Raw genomic sequence first — 22125 nt, 5'->3', positions numbered from 1 at the left:
GTCTGCTGATGGACATCTAGGTTGCTTCCATGTCCTGGCTATTGTAAACAGTGCTGCAATGAACATTGGGGTACACGTGTCTCTTTCAATTCTGGTTTCCTCGGTGTATATGCCCAGCAGTGGGATTGCTGGGTCATATGGCAGTTCTTAAATTCAAGTTAGGAGTTTGAATTGGATTTCTGTTGAGCGCAGCAGATGGAATTCTTACTGATACTTGTTACTGCTACCAGACCATGGGTCTGTTCACTCATGCTCAGTAAGCCAATCGACTGACACTGGATTGTGGTGAAGTGAAGTGCAGCATCTATTGCAGGGCGCCAGGCAAGGAGTCCAGGTAGCTAGTGCCTAAAAGACCTAAACTCTCTGATGGCTTTCAGGGAAAGGTGTTAAAGACTAGGTGAGGGGGCAGGGTTGTGGGGTGCCTAATCAGCACATGAACATTCTGATTGGTTGACGATGAGGTAATTGGGGAGTTAGCATCATCAGCCTTCTGGTTCCAATCTGTCTGGGGTCTTTGTGTTTTCTTGCAGCATACAGTTAAGTTTTTCCACTGGCGGGTGCTTCAGTGTCCACAAAACAGCTCAAAGGACATGACTCAGAATATTATCTATAGCCCTTGAGGAGGAACTAAAGGTCCTTGACTTTGTTTAATGGCTAACCTGTTAGTATTTTGTCTTGCTTGACTGCTTTCCTTTGCTTCTGCATTTTCTTTCTTCTCTGATTAAATTTATTCTTTGGAACTCAGGGAAAGCCTAAGGGGCTAAAGTTGGGGTTTTTTGTTTGTCTTGTTTCATTTATTTATTTATTTATTTTAATAAGCAGGCAGAGGACATGGCTTGTGGGGAGAGGGATCTGTCCCGGGAAGGCCCCATAGGGTCCAGCTCTGTTACATTATTCAGACAGAAATCAACTGGAGAGGTTGTTAAAATTACAGATTCTCAGACCCCACTAGAGACCAACTGAATCAGTATCTCTAGAATTGGAGCCTGAGTTTTGATATTTTAACAAGATTTCCAGATGGATTTTATAAATGCTAAAGTTTGAGAAACACTCTCAAAGAATTTGTTAGGACCAGTACTTGAATATTATTCAGTTTGGTGATAAAAACACATATTTTAGAAATGACAGAGTGGGCTCAAGGTCCAGCTATACACTGACTAACCAGGTGACCTATGGCAAAGTACATCATTACTCTAGTTTAAATTTCCTCATCAATAAATAGAAACAATAGTGTTTCACACATTATACTGTTGTTTTAAGCAGTAAATGAGATAATGTATCCAAGGTTCTTAATGTAACATGTACATTGTGAGTATTTAATTTCATTAGTGTTTATTATGTTATTGAATTTATTATCAGAGTAAGGCAAACTCTTGTGGAACATTAGGAAAAGCTCAAATTTGGAAAACTTCACAACAGAAAGTAAATCAGATAGAATTGAACAGTGCTATGTGACCAAAATTTTGATAGATAGTTTAATTTTTACCAAAATTTGGCTCTTGACTGCATGTAGCACCTTGTTATTCATAGTTGATGCAATATAAAATTTAAGTTTATTCATTTATTCAATAATTTCATGCATTTGTTCCATCAGTCAGTTTGACCTCCATGTGCAGGCTCACAGTGAAAGGCCATTGATCTATAAAACACATGCTGCTGCTGCTGCTAAGTCGCTTCAGTCATGTCCGACTCTTTGTGACCCCATAGACGGCAGCCCACCAGGCTCTGCCGTCCCTGGGATTCTCCAGGCAAGAACACTGGAGTGGGTTGCCATTTCCTTCTCCAATGCATGAAAGTGGAAAGCGAAAGTGAAGTTGCTCAGTCGTGTCCGACTCTTTGCAACCCCATGGACTGCAGCCTATCAGGCTCCTCCATCCATAGGATTTTCCAGGCCAGAGTACTGGAGTGGGTTGCCATTGCCTTCTCCATAAAACACATGTGAAAAGCCCAAAAATTTAGTTTAAAAGGAATCTCCTTTCATAACTTCAGATCTGAGGAGGGTCCTGATTTGATTCAAGAGAATCAGAGGAAGAAGAAATCTTGTTCCTTGCTGTGAAGTCTGACCCATAGGGTCTTCTGTCTCACTTAGATGGATAAATGTGTGAAGAAAATATCAGGATAAAGTTTCATTAAACATTACTATGTAGCAGAGTGAGCACTATATTATAATCATTTCAGTTGCTCAGTCGTGTCCGACTCTTTGCGACCCCATGGACTGCAGCACGCCAGGCTTCCCTGTCTTTCACCAACTCCCGGAGTTTACTCAAACCCATGTCCATCGAGTCGGTGATGCCATCCAACCATCTCATCCTCTGTCACCCCCTTCTCCTCCCGCCTTCAATCTTTCCCAGCATCAGGGTCTTCTCCAATGAATCAGTTCTTCGCATCAGGTGGCCAAAGTATTAGAGTTTCAGCTTCAGCATCAGTCCTTCCAATGAATATTCAGGACTGACCTCCTTTAGGATGGACTAGTTGGATCTCCTTGCAGTCCAAGCAACTCTCAAGAGTCTTCTCCAACACCACAGTTGAAAAGCATCCATTCTTTGGTGCTCAGCTTTCTTTATAGTCCAACTCTCACATCCATACATGACTACTGGTAAAACCATAGCTTTGACTAGACGGACCTTTGTGGCAAAGTAATAGCTGGGAATAGAATTCCTTCTGTTGAGAGAATGGTCTTTAGGGAGAAAGAGACTTAATTAACTGCTTAGGTTAGGACATAAGAGCCTAGAGCTCTGTCTACAATAAGCTGAACTATGAAGGAGTCAGTAATGTTTACTTGAAGGAAAAGAAGATAAAGATTTATATATTTTTCACCTAGAAGTAGGTAGTAGAACAGAGCCAAGAGACAAAGAGGGCAAGGGGAAGAGAGGGGAGTTTGAGACATAGTGTATGGACATGATATCAGAGTCTGTGAGTGTCTCCTTCTGATAAAATGGCCACAGAACATTTTTAAATTACAATGTTCACATCACTGCAATTAATGTAAAACCCTCCTAGGCCTTTGTTTTCCTTCCTGTCCTCACTTCAGTCTCAACTGAAGTGTACCACTTACACCCTTGTATTTGTTTGTTTTTAATGAGACAGTGGTTGAGTCAAGGAATTACCTAATGAACCTGAGCCAATATTTCAGACTCCCTGCCTCTGGAAGTTCACAGAAATTTTAGGAAGGACATCGGATCCTAATAAGGTGTGGAATTTCCAGTAAAATCCCCTCCAGACCCTCCTGTTGCTTGTATTTTAGACATTAAAGGTCACAGTTTTCTGGGCACACATATTGATAATTCATACCACTACAGCTTTGTAAGCTATAAAATAGTACTTTATAACTTATAAAATGTATTTATATGTGGTATTTAATTCAATCCACGTAAGAAATCTATGAAGTATGCATGCTGGATTTTATTACCCTGTGTTATAGATGAAAATAAAGCAAAGCAAACTCAAACTCAGAGAAGTTAGGCATCTGTTCTGCTCAGTGGCTGGTAACTGAAGATTATTTTTTCTTTTTTTATTGTGTTAAATACACATAACATCAGATTTACTATCTTAACTATTTGTAAGAGTACAATTCAGTGGTATTAAACACTTTCGCATTGTTGAGCAGCCATCTCCATCACTCTCTATCTCCGTAACTCTTCATCTTGTAAAACTGAAGCTCTGTAGCCATTAAACAATAACCCCACCCGCCCCTCTCCCCAGCCCCATTCTGCCTCTACAGTTTTGGCTACTCTAAACACCTCATATAGGTGGAATCATACAGTATTTGTGTTTTTGTGGCTGGCCTATGTCATCTAGCATGATATCTTCAAGGTTCATCCTCCCTGTAGGATATGTCAGAATTTTCTTCCTTTTTAAGGCTAGGTAATGATGGCTGAATTGGTAAAGAATCCACCTGCCATCTCCCAGGTGGGAGACCTGGGTTCGATCCCTGGGTTGGGAAGATCCCCTGGAGAAGGGAAAGGCTACCCACTCCAGTATTCTGGCCTGGAGAATTCCATGGACTGTATAGTCCATGAGATCGCAAAGAGTCGGAGACGACTGAGCAACTTTCACTTCATTTCACCAATATTCACTTATATGTATATATAAAAATTTTGCTTATCCATCCATCTGTTGATGGACATGCAAGTTGCTTCCATGTTTTTAGCTGTTGTGAATAATGCTGCTATGAACATGGCTGTATAAATATGTTTTTGAGATCCTGCATTTAATTTAAAGATTAATTCTTTTGACTGGGAGCTGTATCATTCCAGGTTCATCCTTACAGGTGCCAAACTAGGAGCATCCATAAAAACCCCACCACAATTGTGATCTGACCTGCTAAATGACAGCCAAGGACTGTCATCTACTAGTCATACCTTTATACGCTTGAACCCAACTTGTCTGTGCAGTGACATTGAAACTTTTGACTCTATTTCCTTATCTCCACCAAAATATCTCTTTTACTCTATTTGAATTTGGTATTTCCCTCTTTTTTCATTGCATTTTAGACCTCATGGTCTTGGTGGTTGAGTTTTGCTCAGTCTTGGCCTATTGGTTTCCTGTGCGTGCCATAACAAATTGTCATATGTTTAGTGGCTTTAAATGACAGAAATTTATTCTTCCATGATTCTGCAAGCCAGAGTTGGAAATCTGAGTTGAAATCAAGACTGTTGGCAGGGCTGCGCTCAGCCAGAATCTCTAGGGGAGAACCCAGTCTTTGCCTCTTTCAGCACCTGGTGATGGCCAGCATTACTTGGTTTGTGGCCTCATCACCCCAACCTGCCTCCACTGGCACACTGTGACCTTCTCTTCTGTGTCTGTGTCTGTGTCAAATTGCCTTCTGCCTCTTTTTTATAAGGATGTTTGTGATTGCATTGAGAGCCCATCCAAATAATCCAAGATGATCTCCCAATCTCAAAATCCTTAACTTAATCACATCAGTAAAGACCCCTTTTCTGTTCCAAACAAGGTAAAATGTGCAGCTTCCAGGCTAGAACCTCATCTCTGGGCACAGTTATTCAGCCTATGATATGCAGTCGTCTTGAATGAAGATACTGCATGTCCTTCTGCTTTTTGGTCCTGGAGAGCTCTGTTTCTGGCTCCAAACCAGCGCAACCCTCACACTTATGCAACAGTCTCTGGAGTGTTTGACTGTTGTTCCTAGCCTACAGGTCCTTTCTTTAAACCACACTGCTATTTCCTCTGAAAATTTGTGTTGTTGTTGTTATTGAGTCACTCAGTCATGTCCAACTCTTTGCAACCCCATGGAATGCAGCACACCAGGCTTCTCTGTCCTTCATTATCTCCTAGAGCTTGCTCAAACTCATGTCCATCAAGTCATTGATGCCATCCAACCATCTCATCCTCTGTCATCCGCTTCTCCCTTGCCTTCAGTCTTTCCCAGCATCAGGGTCTTTTCCAATGAGTCAGCTCTTTGCATCAGGTGGCCCAAACTATTGGAGCTTCAGTATTGGAGCTGAAAATTTATGGCACAGATGAATTTGACTTGGAAATCTAGGTTTCTTAGGAAAATCATTGTATGGGGATTTAGAGTATTTTAACCTGTAAGATCCAATTACACTTCAAATTTCTTCCCCACTCTTCTGCTCTTTTTCATAGTTTATCTTTTTCAAAGAGTTATTGCATGTTTACTTCATAACTTCCTATTCCGTCTCTGGCTTCCAGTCCCATTCCTTCAGTAAAACTGCTCTTGGCTTTGGTCACTAATAACTTGTATGACCATACAAACTATCATCCAAATGAGGTTATTTTGAACGTGAAAGCAGACGAGCTACCACTCTAGATACTGACCACAGGAGGGTATGATGGATGATGGATGCATCAGTGTGACTGTTTCCTGAAAATTAGAGAGCATGGTTATCTTATCAATGACTCATTGATAATTTCAATAGTCACTATTTTATCTTTGTCTTACCAGCATCTCACCAACTTTTAACTACACCTAATTTCCCCTCCTTTTCTAATGTTTTTTCTCTTTTCTTCTGTCATACCAACTTTTTTTTTCCCTGTTATTTTCCTCTAATAGGAAATGCCTGCTCGTTCCTGTTATTGGCCATACTTTTAAGCCTGATCATCTAGTTTCTCTTTCTCTACCCAGTATCTACATCCTGGACTCTCTTGAGGCTCGGTTTGGCCCTATTCCCTTTTCCACTAAGTCTCCTATGCCTTTAGGTGTCATCGTTTTGTTGGCAATTTCTAAATTTATGTCTCCAGACCAGATTTCTTATGTGTTCTGGATTCAGATATTCAACTACATTTTTGCTGTCTCCTCTGGGATATCACACAGGCTCTTTAAAAATTGTTCTCATTTTTTCCTATACATACCCATTACCCCAAACTGCTTCTCTCCAAGTCTACTATATCACAGAAAATGTTAAGTACTAACTTAAAGGCTGTTCAAGTCAGAAGCTCACTCCATCCAATCCATCTGCAAGTATGTTTGTTTTTACCTTGAAAACTCATTTCAAGTATACTCACTTTATTTGTATTCTTTGCCACCACTGAATCACACCTTTCTTATAGTCTTTTTCCACTTTTGCTACTTGGAATTCATTCTCTACACAATAGCCAGGTTGATATTTTAATACACACATATACAGAGCTAATATTCTATTTTTTTTAATATTAAAATAACAAAATTTCTGGCCAATTTAATTCTTGATGCCTTGTGGCTTCATGAGTTGACTCAGTGGTTCTAGTACATAAAGGGAAATGAAGATACTAATAAGTATGCACATAGTGAAGATTTCCAAGATATGACATAAAGAGGATTTTCTCCAGAACTTAAAAGGAAGCATATAGTTTCTGCTGTACAAGACACGTACCTCAGCGGACAGGGGTATGAAAGGAGAAACAAAAATATTAACAGGTCATCTCTAATTTCCCTGACATTGCTCTATAGGGTAAAACTGTAGGGCAAAGAGGCAAAAGGTGATGGGAAGCCAGGCATGGAGGGAGGGAAGGCAAAACCAGGATATTCTTGGACTCTTGTCCATTGTGGCTTGTAGAATTCTTGGAAAGGAACATCTCAGAAGGCTTGGTATTGCTATGAGGGAAAATGGTGGCTTGATAATGCTTAGAGAGAATGCTGATGGTTAAACATGCACATAAGTAAGGAATCAGTTATTCCAACATGCCGTCAGTGGAGCATTTAAGAGAAATCTGAGTTGAGAGTCACTGACTCTGCCACACTTTTATGATAGCCATGGGAAAGGTACATTTCAAATAGAGGTTCCATAGTGGATAGCCTGCTTGAGGTCCAGATAGAAGGTAAAGCTGAGACTCAGGTGTGAAAGTGACAGAAAGAGTTTAGATTGACCCAGTTCTGGGGGTGGGGGGTGGGATTATGGGATCCTGTTATACTTAGAGAAAAGATTCTCCCTGTCTTCAGATGCAAATCCTGGCAGTAAAGGCCAGCAGAGTTCCCAGCAATGAGAGGGAGTAAAGGCTGACTTGGAAGCAGTGAGGATCCACATTTGGTCCAGAATACCAGAGAATGTTTGTGCTTCCCTGGAAGTTATCTTGGAAAGAATTGGCAAAGGTGGGGCTTTTGTGGAGAGAAATGCAGATGTGACGGGGAGTTAGAACTCTGTTTATGACTTTATGCAAACAAACAAACAGACTTGGTCAAACAGAAGGAAGCTGCTTTAAATGAAAAAGAAATAAGACTCCTTTCATTGATAAGATTGAGATTTGTCTCTTTTTTCAACCAGAACTGGGGATCATGAGCAGTAAAGAGTGGACAAGCAGGGACAGTAAAGAGCGCTGTGTGACAGCACATCCAAAGTAGCGTGTACAGCTCTAAAAATCTTAGTATACCTAAGTGAGATCTCAAGTCTCTTCTTTTTTTGTGTCTCAAATGTCTGCTAGTTCCTTTGGAATCTTAGCTTGGCAGCATGCATGGCGAGATGCGGCATGATCTGACCCAAATGCAACTCCCTAACGTCTTCATTCTATTCTTCCCTCAGCTCAGTGAAGGGCTGCTGCACTTATCATCTGTTCATCACTTGGATAAACCAAGTTCTCCCCCAGGCTGGGGCTTGCTCAGTTTTTCCCTCCATCTGGAATGTTCTATGTTCCCAATATTCATTGGATTACTCCTTTCTATCCTGTGGTTTCAATTTCACCTCCATGAAGAAGTCTTTGCCTATTTAAACTGTCTCCATTCCCCATCAAGAATTATGAATAATCTCTAAAGATGTGTTTATATTGCAGTTTGAAGCAATCATTACAATTATAATTGTTACACCAATCTGTTCTTTATTTCCACAAGCAAAGTGTAAACTCCATGAAGACAGAGATCACATTCATATTGATCACTGTTGTTTTTGCATTACTAGATCAGTCATTGCTGCATAGTTAATATTCAGCAGGCATTAGTGAATGAAAGAATAAAACTTTATATTCAGTGGTTCCTTATTAGGAACAATATCTTAGATCACCATTATGGAACCACTGACTTTGTAAATGTATTTCATACTTTTTTCCCTCACAAACCATATAACCCACACAAAACAAAACAAAACTCACTCTGAAATACTAGTTCCAATTTTTGTCCTATAAATTCCTACATTTGTATCTTTTTGTTCATATGATAACTTCTTTTTTCTGTACAGACCTTTTCCATCTCTAAAGATTTTGGTTTTATTTATTATTTAAAGCTCTTTCCACATACCATATTCCCTATGAGTCTTCTATGAACCTTAGTTTGATACTCTATTCTGTTGGAATTTTGTCTCTGTGCATGCATGCTAAGTTGCTTCAGTCATGTCTGACTCTTTGTGAGCCCAAGGACTGCAGCCCGCCAGGCTCCTTTGTCCGTGAGATTCTCCAGGGAAGAATACTGGAGTGGGTTGCCATGCCTTCCTCCAGGGGAATCTTCCCAACCCAGGGATCGATCCCGTGTCTCTTACATCTCCTACATTGGCAGGTGTGCTCTTTACCACTGGGAAGCCCTCTTTGTCTAAATGTATCTAACTGTCTTATTTGAGCTGTACTCAGCTATATATATATAGACATACACACGCGCGCGTGCGCGCGTGCACACACACACACACACACACATTCTTTTTCCTGTTAGTGAAAGATATACAGATTTACCCTTTGGTTTGCTGGTACCCCTAGAAGGCACTTAATAAATACTGGTTGTATATATTAAGAAAAGGAAAAAAATATAATACCATCTATTTGAAAACTTTTTTCTAAATTTACATGCATACTACAAATTATACCTATAATGTTAGAATCACGCCCAAATGACACATTCGTTAAATTTCTATTTATATATTTTAAATGCATGAAAATGTTCACATATGTCAAGGAGAAAGATGGAGTGTAGAGACTTTCAGAAGTAGCATTCAGTAGACTTTTGCCAAGTACTGGAAATTGTAGTAGGAGCTTTACTTACATTGTCCAATATAAATTAAACCCTACATTAAATGTTATAGTTGATTTTTTTTGAAACATCCTATTTCAGGAAGAAATGGGAATAATTAATGACAAATAAGGATCCACATCTACAAAATTAAAATCCTGCCATTGTTAAGAGTGTCCCAGACCAAAGAACAGTTTCCCCTGAATAAAAAGAAAAGTCACCGCAGGAAACCTCCAGAGAGTCAAAGAATAGCACAAGAATTAAATCCTTAAGAAATATTAGGAGGATGAAAAATCATCCTACTAAGAGGCATTTTGTCACACTTACATAAAGAGTCAGAAAAGATATTAGCAAAGACAGGGAAATTAAAGGACTGTCACTAATTTTTAAGGAGGAATGTTAATTAAAACCTGAAAGGAATCTGGGAAAAAATTACTTCTGCTATTTATTTCAAGAAATCTTTTGAACTGCTAATGAGATTTGGATTATCTCAGGAATAATTGCCTTCATATGTATTGTATCAAATTATGACTTTCCAAAGTTAAGGTGAAGGAGAGAGATAAGTCAGAAATGAAAGGAGAAGGAATACAGTAATATGGAAAGAATAAATTGGTAAATAAGAAATAGGTGAAGACTACTTAGGTAAATAGAAATTAGGACAAAACCTGGGTGCTTAAAAAATACCTAGGTTTTTTTTTTTCCTCCCAGGGGATTGGGTAGGGAGGTGGATACCTAGCTGGGTGCTGGGGTGTATCTAGTGAGGAAGTCCCAGAGGCTGCCCACCGAGTCACTTCCCACCTGTTCTCTTTGCTAAATTGGACATGCAATATTCTTTTTAACATTAAAAATATTCTATTGGAGTATTAGTTGCTTTACACTGCTGTGTCAGTTTCTGCTTGTACAAAGTGAGTCAGCCATACGTATCATATATCCCTTCTTTCTTGGATTTCCTCCCCATTTAGGTCACCACGGAGAATCGAGTCGAGTTCCCTGTGCTGTGCAGCAGGTCCTCATTGGTTCTTTCTTCTCTACATACTATCAATGGTATATATGTGTCAGCCCCAGTCTCCCAATTCTTCCCCCTTCCCCACTTTGGTATCCATGTTTGTTCTCTACGTCTGTGTCTCTATTTCTGATTTGCAAATAAGTTCACCTGTACCCTTTTTCTAGATTTCACATATATGCATTGATATACAATATTTGTTTTTCTCTTTCTGATGTACTTCACTTTGTATGACAGTGAAAAAAAAAAATAAGGGCTTCCCTGGTGGCTCAGCTGGTAAAGCAGTATGGGAGATCTGGGTCTGATTCCTGGGTTGGGAAGATACCCTGGAGAAGGGAACAGCTACCCACTCCAGGATTCTGGCCTGGAGAATTCCATGGGCTGTAGGGTCCACGGGGTCACAAAGAGTCGGACACGACTGAGTGACTTTCACACACACACAAAGAAAAAACCCCTAGTAGTCAACAATTACAGTGGCATCTGGAGAGTTGCCCCTACAGTGAACTCAACTTTCCCATTATTATATCTGTAGACTTAGGGAAAATATAACAGAAGGCAGAAGAGAAAGAGGAGAGGGAGAAAAGAAGACATTATTACTGAAAAATAGGACCTCTCCACCAAACCAGAAAGGTTTTTTGTTTGTTTGTTTGCTTTCTTTTTCCCTAACTGTAAGACCAATAAGATTCAAGGAAGCATAATCAATAGGCTATTCTAACCGTATTGCCAGTGATCTTATACAAAATGATCTTTAGACGAGAGGCAAAAGTTTACATCAACCAGAGATCCAGGCAAGTGTCACTCTGGCTCCCTCAAAAAGCATCAGGCACCCAGGAGTTATTCATTCCTTCCTCTAATCTGTTTCTCCACTACAATCAGTTGTTTACTACAAACAGTCAGAACAGAACTGGGCAGAAAGGGTAGTGGAGGAACTAACATGCTAGGGCACAATTTCTCATCTTTACACTATTTTCAGGCAGATGTAGAAAAGAGAAAGGGTGTTTATTCTTGAGCTTTGCTTTTTCATATACTCCACTTGGCAATCAGGTAAAAAAAAGTCTATTGAACAGAAGGGGTCATAAAATGGGGCAGGAGCAATTCAAATGAACAGAAGATTGATTTGAATAGATCTTCCTTCATTTCAGGTTTAATAGATTCAAAATACTTAAATCTAAAATAAAGATTAAATCTAAAGTAGTGAGCCATAACAAGCTTACAGGATAATCCTTTTACAAAACCAGAAGGAGGTTCTTTCATAGAAAACTGATATTTTCAAATTTATAAAGAAATACCAACTCTCAAAGAGAACTGGAATATATGGAAAAAAAGAACAGGATGGGATAAAAAGACAGCATGATGAAATAAAGAAGGCCATGAGTAAAAGGAAGAATTGCAATAAAATGAAAAATGCAAGCGCACAATTGAAACCATTATTGAAAACAGTAAAAGACTTAACTTTAAAAAAAGTAGAAGCAGTGATGTGGATGGCCAATATGAGAGGATACAAAGAATATTTAAAGAGTAACGCATGAAAAACAATGAGACGTTTAATGATAGAATGGCAATCAGGAAATATCTTTAAGAATTATAGATACATCTTTAAAACACATCGAAATAAATGGAAAGAAGCAATTCATGAACTAAGATTTCCATGAAAGGGAGGCAATGTCAGCCTTTCTGGATTCCAGCTTTGGGTCAACCTCTCTGACTTGCCACTCTCTTTCAAATATATTGAAGTCTCTTTCATGTGTTTTAATAAAATCTGCTATCTCTCTTTGTTGTAGCATTTTGGGGTATTTAAGATAGAGAGTGGGGCTTCCCTGGTAGCTCAGACAGTAAAGAATCCACCTGCAATGTGGGACCCCTGGGTTCGATCCCTAGGTTGGGAAGATCCCCTGGGGGAGGGCCTGGCAACCACTATTCTTGCCTGGAGAATCCCCATGGACAGAGGAACCTTGGAGGGCTACAGTCCATGGGGTCGCAGAGTTGGACTCGACTGAGTGGCTAAGCACAGGATAGAGAGTATATCATTCTTTGACTACTCCAAAATCCTTCTCATAAAAATATTTGCAATGAGAGAGTAGTTGGGTTTGTCCCCTAACTTTGTCCTGTCTTGATCAAACACTAGTTTTATTTTTTTCTTCAAGTAACCAGTTTTCCATGAAGATAGCATCTCCGATTGTTTCTGTGAAAGCATGACATTCTTCTGTAAGAGATGACAATGTAACTTGAATATGTGAGATAAAATAGACTGTCACAGATATGTTACGTCTAGTTCGTGCATATCAGTTTAACATGTTGGTACTGACAAGTTTATATTTCAAGAATCACAGAATGAATATCAGCATTTATAGCAGGTGACTCTGGAATATCCTTATTTGGAGTTTTGAAAAATTGTGGTAGAATATATTGATACTTTGGAGAAGGAAATAGCAACCCACTCCAGTATTCTTGCCTGGAGAATCCCTGGCAGACTACAGTCTATGCAGTGGCAGAGAGTCAGACATGACTGAGCAACTCACACACACACATATTGATACTTAATGAAAAATTGACTATTTTAATATTTTTAGGTGTACTGTACAGTTCAGTAGCATTGTGTTCACATTGTGCTACCATTACCACCACCCATCTCCAGAACTTTTTTCATCTCCCAGAACTGAGACTCTGTACCTATTAAGCAATTACCCCTCACTCCCCTATCTTCCCAGCCCCTGACAACCATCATTCTACTTACTATCTCTCTGAATGTGACCATTCTAGGCACTTCATATAAGTGGAACCATATACTGTTCTTTTGTGATGAGCTGATTTCTCTTCGCACGATATCTTCAAGCTTCATCCATGTTGTAGCATGTGTCCGAATATCCTTCCTTTTTAAGGGTGACTAATATTCCATTATATATTATATATATATAGTATTTCGTTTATTCAGTTGTTGAGTACTTGGGTTGCTTTCACCTTTTGGTGTATAGTGAATAATACTGCTATGAACATGGGTATCCAAATATCTCTTAAGCCCTTAATTTTAATTCTTTCGTGTATATGTTTAGAAGTGGAATTGCTGGATCATATAGTAGCTGTAAGGGTTACCTAATGGCTCAGCAGTAAAGAATCCACCTCCCAATACGAGAGACACAGGATTGATCCCTGGGTTGGGAAAATCTCCTGAAGAAGGAAATGGTAACCCACTCCAGTGTTCTTGCCTGGGAAATCCCGTGGACAGAGGAGCCTGGCGTGTTACAGTCCATGGGGTCCCAAAGGAGGTGGACACAAGTTAGTGACTAAACAACCACAGCAGTAGTTCTATGTTTAATGTTTTGAGGGACGACCATACCACTTTCCACAATGACTGCCCTAGACTCCATTCCAACTGCCAATGCACAAGGGTTCCAGTTTCTCTAGGTTCTTAGTGATCTTAACCATATTTTTTTTTTTCTGTTTAGGTGGAACGATTATGAGTTGAAGAAGATGAGAAGAGCTTGGTGGCCTTTAAAACCCCACCTGTCCTGTCACTGGTGATGCATGGTCTTCAAGCAAACTCACTAAGTAGTTCTCTGCTTACCCCAAAGAGTGAGTAAACCTTTTATTAATCCATCATTTTCTCTTAAAGAATAGATTATATGCTTAAACTTGATCTGTTAGTACTCACAGCAATATATTTTTCAATGCATATATGTCCCCACGTTGACATGGTAGGAACAAAATATCTTGAGGATGGAGAGTATTTTATTTCTTTGCTTTTGGTGTGTTGCCGTGGGCACAAAGTTAGTAGGGTCTTTGTCTTGGGTTAAGTCCCTTAAAAAGCCCTCGATGTGATGATCTGTGTAAAAGTGATTTATCATGAAGTGCTCCCAAGAGAAATCACTAGTGGGATGAGAGAAGACGGAAAGAGAAAGGAGACAAGCCAAACATGGGTGCTGCATCTACGGTGCAATATTGTGGAAAAGTGTCTCCCCATGGGGGGCTTCCCAGGTGCCTCATTGATAAAGAATTCTCCTGCCAATGCAGGTGATGCAGGAGGTGTGAGTTTGATCCCTGAGTCTGGGAGATTCCCCTGAAGGAAATGGCAACCCACACTAGTATTCTTGCCTTGGAAATCTCCTGGACAGAGGAGCCTGGCAGGCTGCAGTCCACAGAGGCCTCAAAGAGTCAGACACGACTTAGCTACTAAGCGCACACACATGCATCTTTGACTCCCCGCTGAGTCACTTTGGTTCAGTCCTGCCCGAGGCTCTGGAAATAAGTTGGCTCTCACTACAGAGTTGTCTCAGTCAGGGCATGGGAGCTTGAGCATTTAACAGTATTGGTAAGATCGGATCTGGAATTCACAGGTCTCCTGTGTGTGTAGGCAAAAAAGCAAATTCTGGCAATGGGAGGCAGCCTTCTAGCAGACTTGGCTACTGGCGGTTGGGGTAGGAACCTTATTGGGCATGTGGTTGAAAACAGCAGAAACATCCAAGGGATGTGCTGGAGGGCTGGCAGTCTCTGGTGTTGCTGTTGTTTAGGCCCTAAGGCGCGTCCGAGCCCATGGACTGTAACCCTTCCAGGCTCCTCTGACAGTCCCTGATCCATACGTCGAAAAAGGCAGCATGTATCCTGAGGAGGATGAACACAATAGGCAGGGGTTTGGGTTGTGCTCACTTCACATCAGTCGTCTGACATAAACAACATGGAGGAAGAACTTTGTATCAAAACTTTATTTATTAAACAAAAAAATGCACCATTGGAATAACATTTCTATAAAAAATGAATGAGACTGTTCTACAGTGATTACAAAACCCCTTTTTCCTTGTGTAGTAGTATACAAGATCGTGTGTAGAAACAGTCATTGTTTTAAACTGTAAGCAAGTTTCCTTTCTCATAGAACAAGATTTACACTTAAATATTGCAATCACTAGTCTAATTTGGTTAACAATGCTAGAGTCTGACAATTTAAAGAAACTCTTTGTGGGCTCAAAATACCTTTTTTCTTTTTTTGAAATTAAAAGGCATTTTGTAGCAACAAAAAATTTCTTTTTCCACTAAGGCTAGTTAAAGCTGTAGTATACCCATTTCTACCAAATAAACCTACCACTAGCACACTAACAACTTGAATCGCAAAGCCCTTGGAGAGAATGAGTAGCCATTTGATCTGAAAAACGCCATTGGAATATTGTAGTTTGGTGATATCAAGTTTGAATTACCCTGGCAAGGGAGAAGGCGGTGATGACAGAAATTCAGTGGGGGCTTTGCCTGGGCATACCCTCATACTCAGCAGTGGACAATTCATTTCCAAAGTGGTCCCTCTAAGCTATGGAACACTGCAGCTTTAACAGCCATATCTAGATTCCCAACCAGGTCTCCCTTTGTATCATAAATTATCCAAAAAAGAAGCCACTCTAAATAATAAATTAAATATTACTTATAAAAAGTACACCCCAGACCCACCCACCCAGCCCCCCACCCCAAACAAGCTGACAATTCACAAAGTTCTGAATTGTCAGGTTTACCCTACAGTAATAAAAAAACAGCATTTCTCCTCCTCTCTAACCTTCCTTTCTTGCATCTGAGAACACACGTTCGGCACACACTAAGATCCCTTGGCCCATGTATCTGTGTTTGCGACATCTTATAGTTTTGCTGTTGCTCTCCAAGCAACAAAAAATCAGAGCATGACAATGTACAGAGGCTCCCTACTGAGAGCAGGAGAAGTCCTTCAGAGAGTGCAGCAGAAATCCAGCAAGGGAACGTTACCCAGGAGTGGCAATGGAGAGCCCAGAGACAGTCTTAGTGTGTGCGCTTCCATCTGATCTCACTGACCAGGAAATACTCAGGCATTTCTTTTCAGAATCAGGGCATTTGGGAAGCAGGTATTTCGATAGCAAGTTACACTGATGCATGGGATAGCACGTATTTTCCAATGCAATGGAATATCATACAAAACATCTATGATTTTTTCCAAAGTCTGACTTAATTGGAGACGCTGGAATCAAGTGAAAAGCTTTTCTGTACACTAGGAAAGTAACTTCTGAAAGTTATCAGAGAAATACAAATTACTGTAAGTCAAATGTTGCTTTGAAAATATTTAAAAGGAGATAGTAGGTTTGAGTGTGCGGCCGACTGCTCTGCTGCTCCGGATTGCTGGGGGTCTCTCTTGGGCGTGCGCGGGTGGTGCGCACGCGAGGATATTAACCTCTGGCCTTAGGGATTCTTGGGTATGCGGGTGATGCGCATGTGAGGATACTAACCTCTGGCCCTAGGGATTCTTGGGTGTGCGGGTGGTGCACATGTGAGGATGTTAACCTCTGGCCTTAGGGATTCTTGGGTATGTGGGTGATGCGCACGTGAGGATATTAACCTCCGGCCTTAGGGCTGGTCTGCATTTAGATGAAGTAAATTGGCCCAGGAAGGGAAAGCGACCGCACTCTGCATCTATTTTAAAGTTCCGACAGTTTTGTTTTTGATAAACATGTGTCAAACTAGGGACTTATTCTATTTTTTTTTTCTCTCTCTCATGAACTAGAAATGGACATTCTGAAATTACAAGGAGTCAGTCTGGAACACAGTTTTTTATATAAAAGGTAAGGGGATCTCTTTAGAGGTGGTTTTATGGGGGTGAGGTGGTTAGAATTTCAGTTCAGCAGCCATGTACGAGACACTATTATGTTTGGAGAAGACCTTAAGACGTTTCTTTAAACAGAGTCAATAGACAGTTGTATCACAAGGGTAACTAGGAATGAGTAACCATTTTCAAGCACAGACTACGAAGGCTTCCAGAAAGACCTGTACTTAGATTCTTTATGGGAAAAGCCAATGAGTGCCAAACATTATAGCTTCCAAATGTCTGGAATGACACAGCAGAGATGGACTTTCGTAGGCCTTAGCCAATGCAGCGGACGAAAACATGTATGTCACTGGGAATTACCCTTATTTTGAAGAGAATAATGTTATATCCAACCCCTCCTAGGAAGCCTTAATAAATTCACCTCCTATATCCCTGCCCTCGCTTGACTTTCTTCCCGCTTGTTCATTGTATGTGCACTTTATAATATCCAAATGTAAAGTTCCATTATTTAAATGCTCTACACGCTTATGGCTCTGTTCTACAAAGAGCTGTGACTGGTTTCTTACTGAGAGTGAGTCACTAAGAACTATTTAACTTTTGGCTAGAGCATCCTCCAAGTGTTCTGTGCATTTTGAGCTATCTGCATTTTTGTGAGTTTCTCAAATGCAGAACTTCCTAGAGGAAAGAAAATAGCTTTCTTATCAGCATGAAATACCACAGAAACATACCAAGCTTTTTCAAGAGGCAGCTTATGCCTGACAGTTCAGCAGAGCGGGAGGTTTGGGGGGCGGGGTCTGAGCATGCTCGGCCAAGTTTTATTTTCTCCTTTTTCGGGGAGAAATGACTCCTGGTGGCAGAGCTGCTGGTTGGCTGTCAAGCATCACCCCACGGGAATCAGAGAGATTTATGAGCTTAAAGAGCCCTGTATGTCATGAACTAGACTTGGAGTAAGAGCAAAACAAAGGTTATCTTGCACTATTGACAGATTTCTTCTTGTCAAGAGATCAGGAGACCAGGAAATTAAAAAGTTACCTGTACACATGGGCAGGCAGTTGTACACACACGTGAACTATCTGAGCAAACAGGAAGCAGGGTTGTACAGAGTTGTGGTCAAGTCAAGTTCAAACCATTGGGCCAATCTCCCAAGAGCCTCTTGTGAGAATGTAAATGGATTCTACAACATATTCCTTGCATGGAGCTAAGACTTATTAGCATTGCCAGTTACTAGGATAGAGCATTGGGTGTGTTTATGAAGACAGTTTCAAGAGCATGCTGAAATCATACACTGTATATTTTCATGTGTTTAAAAAACGTATCTCCTAAGATCATTGACTTTGACTAGAGGCATTTGGAATGTTGTAAAAATGCTAGTTCTCTTGGTTGTTTAGATACAGCATACACATTGAAGACATGACTAGTCCCTGAAATCTGCAAGATTTGCAGCTCATTCCAAACTGGACACTCAGGATGACTTTCCTTGGGTGTCAGATGCCTTCAGAGAGTGTTCCGTGTTTGTGAGGATTAGAAAGGAAAAGCCATCCTAGGACCTTGAGAAGGTAAGGTGGGCTAATGAACATTTTTTTTTCTGATGTCATGGATTATTTTTTATAAGACTCAATGTTATGTTATGAAATGCCTTGTTCCAGGTCAGTGGAGTGTTGTTTGCCTAAGTGTTTAGATTTTGAATAAGAGTTATCTGCCCCAGAGGATAACGTCACATAGCTCTTCAGAAGGACTTCATGAAAATATAAGTAAATTGAATAAGCACTCTTGTTGTAGGAACAATTTCACAAGTGGACCAGACTTTCTAATGAACCATTTGAACAAGCCCTCTCTTTGACATCAGATTTCCTTCCCGACATAAAACTGTAAAAAAATAATCTGAATTATTACTTCTGTTACAGTGCCATTTTGCTCAAAATATTTCATTCAGGGATTCATATATAATTACCCACCTAATAAAAGGAGCTATTAGGTTGTAAAGATCCTATTCCTTCCATGCTCTTTTAAAATTATGACCTACTCAAGCTTGAAATCAAAGGCAGAGCTGAAAGGAATAATTCAGCTGAAACTCTCTTATTGGGTTTTCAAGTTGCCTAACAGATAAATATGCAAACGGGCTCCCTTTTGGCGATTCAGCTGCACAAATGGATTAACTCCAAATGCAGCTGCAAATTCAGAAACTAAAAGGGTGCACACACAATGTTTTTAATTTCACCTAGTTGCAAGTTGTAGATAAACATGGCAATAGGAGTTAAAGGTTCTAGCTCACAATGAAGATGCAGTTTTAAAGAGCATCCACTGGATTTAGGATGATGTGTCAGAAGTGTCAAGCGATGTCTTCCCCCCGTTCCTCTCTGACTCTGGGCAGGCGTGGTGCAGAAGGTTTCCTTGCCAACAAGCCTGGTGGTTGCCACTCACCCACACTGCCCGCTCTGAGTCAGTGAAGACCCTGTTGGTGGAAGAGACATCACGCAAGAGAAGGTACTGTTTGAAACTGCCTTCTGTCTTCCTTCCCTTCCTCGGATGGGATGGGTCTGCCACATCCACAGGGGGTTTCAGGAAGGTAGATCGGGGAGGGGCAGGGGGGCATGGAATGTGTGGAGCTGGCCACCTGTGACCAGGGCTGGCTGCCAAGGAGGACTCAGGGAGGGATGGGGTGGAGAGGGGAACTCTTCCGGCCAGACTCCTGAAGGAGACGGACTTGGTGAAGCTTTGAAATATCATCACAGTGTGGGATGGCACAAAAGCCACCCAGATTGAACAGTGTCCTGTTAGAAGCTTAAGCTCATAATTCCCGGGTGTCTGAGAAGATTGCATATTGTATCCTTCTTCAGGAAACGGACCGGTGGCTGGCAGCGTGCCCCTAGCTGGAGATTTTTAAATGTCCCTATTCTCCAGACATCAGTGTTAACCACGGGTGGATTTACAGATACCTTGCTAACATGGGTGAATTTTACAGCCACTTGCTGATAACCACCACCTGCACAAGTGTGACCGCGTTACAGAACATACGCCTCTGTTTGCTTGTTTCCTTTTTTTGTGCTGTCAGAAAAACATCCAATCCTTTGGTGAGAAAGTTCCCATGGGTGCTCTGTACTTTAAATTCGAAAACAAAATAGTGAGCTTGCACTGCTTTGCCATGGCAGGGTACAGGCTTCAATAATGCACTTGCCTTTTGTAAGACTAGACCTACACATTAGACGAAATGGACAGGCCTTGATGAAGAACGTTAAGTATTCGTCATGACAGTGCGGTCACTGCAGTGGCAAAGGCCCAGGACTCTTCTCACAGCTTCAGCTTTGACACTGCAGTGAAGATGTATCTTTGCTTTTGTTAAGGGACCCCTGAGTCCTCATGCTGAAACTCCTGATGCCCAGGAAAGAAGGACTGCTTCTTCCTTCTGAACTGCTTCAGGATCTTCCATGAGGGAGTGGTCTTGACGGTTGACCTGTACACTAGTTAGCGTTCTTGGGCACAGGTGTGCTGTTCATGGGTAATTGGTAATGCTGCAGAGGTCCCCGAAAATTCAGCTCGTCAATTCGGCGATGCGTGTTAAAAGGCAGAGCCTGTGATAGCGTTAAGCTGCTTCATCAGCCCTTCCAAACTTGCCATTTGTTCACTCAGATCATCCTGTTCATACACCTACAGAGAGAATGAGAGCACAGAGTTAGTGCAGGTGAATGTTGGTGCCTTCGTTTTGTTAAGGTGGGGCCATCTCTGATCATTTCACTGCGCATTCTCATGCATGACACAGTGGTCCATAGCCTGGGGGCTGCCCGGAGCGCATGATCATTGGATGAAGACGCTGGTCATAAAAGAGGCGGTGATGAAGGACTGTGTGCTATTTCACCAGCTTCATCCTTGGGATGAGGCTTCAGTGTTGGAAAAAAAATCTTGTTTCAGATCAAGTTCTACCAATTACTAGCTATGTGATCTTGGACAAGTTAGTAAATCTCTCTGATGTGTAGCTTTCAGGTATAAAATGATGATGATGATATCTATTTCAAAGGCTATTCTGAGCATCCTGTGACATGTTTAGTGCCTATCAGTGTTCAGCACATGGTAGATATTGAGTATGTTAGTTCCTTTTCCTGTCCATCAGGCTATAGACAGAATTTACGTAAGCAGGTTTCCTTTCTTTGTAATACCACATAAGCATTTTTTTGTGGGAACTTGACCTCGTGGTATTAAACAGGCTGTAGATGGTACCTTCTTATAGGAATTTCAGACTGCCAGTAAATGATTTGGTCATTTACTGTGTTATCTTCAGAGTTTAACAAGAATTGAAAATAGCCACTGTGGCTCAGAAGACTGGCCCTACATATGAAAAGGCAGGTTGCAGTGAGGTGATTAGTTTTCTTACTTCTTTCCCCAAATGATGTCATAGTTGTCTGGGTTGTTTTTCTTGAATAATCTAGATCTCATTGTCCAATACAGCAACCTCAAGTCAAAAGTAGCAACTGGGGTTTTGAAATGTGAATAGCCTAAATTGAGATGTGTTGTACATATAAAGTATACATCATATTCTGAGCACTTAGTACAAAAAAAGTAAATATCTTAATGATAATTTTTTTATATTTATTGCATGTTGAAGTGATACTATTTATATGGGTTAGATAAAATATATCATTAAAATTAATCTCACCTATTTATTTTTATACCTTTTCATATGACTCCTAGAAAGTTTTAAACTGTGTGTGGTTCACATTGTATTTCTATAGGATAGTGATGACAGTGTATATATATACACACATGTGCATGTTTATACACATGTGTGTGTATATATTGTATCTAAAGTCACTCAATACGTTGCTATCAGCTTGTATGCATAAAGATTGCCTTTAGGTATCAATGATTTTTTTCATATAACTAGATCCCTGATGTAATTTTTCTCCATAAAGTTTTTTCTCTTCATATTCAAGTGCAAGAAAACTGACCTAAACCAACAGTAAGAACAGCAAGGGCTTGGGCTTCATGGAGAGGGCTGGTTGGCTTAGATGCTTTGCATAGCAGTGCTCCATGAATTTCAAGGACGGCCTTACAGAACTAAACCAACAGTAAGAACAGCGAGGGCTTGGGCTTCATGGAGAGGGCTGGTTGGCTTAGACGCTTTGCACAGCAGGGCTCCATGAATTTCAAGGATGGCCTTACAGAACTAAACCAACAGTAAGAACAGCGAGGGCTTGGGCTTCATGG

The 22125-nt window shown here is 40.7% G+C and overlaps 1 protein-coding gene and 1 long non-coding RNA gene across 5 annotated transcripts in view; one reads left to right on the top strand and one right to left on the bottom strand.

Moving 5' to 3' along the window:
• Positions 1-22125, top strand: part of LOC145534518 (uncharacterized) — a 420000-nt gene that overhangs the window by 369323 nt on the left and 28552 nt on the right. The window contains exons 4-6 of the long non-coding RNA XR_014074710.1: positions 13826-13952; positions 16885-16942; positions 18315-18482. This is a non-coding gene — a long non-coding RNA (uncharacterized LOC145534518). The remainder of the gene's footprint in view (positions 1-13825; positions 13953-16884; positions 16943-18314; positions 18483-22125) is intronic.
• The window catches only part of DCC (DCC netrin 1 receptor), a 1991552-nt gene continuing 1988545 nt past the window's right edge, over positions 19119-22125 (bottom strand). For all 4 annotated transcript variants that reach the window (XM_081562140.1, XM_081562141.1, XM_081562142.1 and 1 more), the window contains one exon: positions 19119-20571. In XM_081562140.1, coding sequence (XP_081418266.1) covers positions 20482-20571 — 90 coding nt within the window. In that variant the 3' untranslated portion in view covers positions 19119-20481. The remainder of the gene's footprint in view (positions 20572-22125) is intronic.

This window comes from Giraffa tippelskirchi, chromosome 14 (genome assembly GCF_054371585.1).
Source record: "Giraffa tippelskirchi isolate mGirTip1 chromosome 14, T2T-mGirTip1v1.2.pri, whole genome shotgun sequence".
Lineage (NCBI taxonomy): Eukaryota > Metazoa > Chordata > Mammalia > Artiodactyla > Giraffidae > Giraffa > Giraffa tippelskirchi.
Note: the sequence above shows the minus strand (reverse complement) of the source record. Positions and strands in the feature narration are given on the sequence as shown.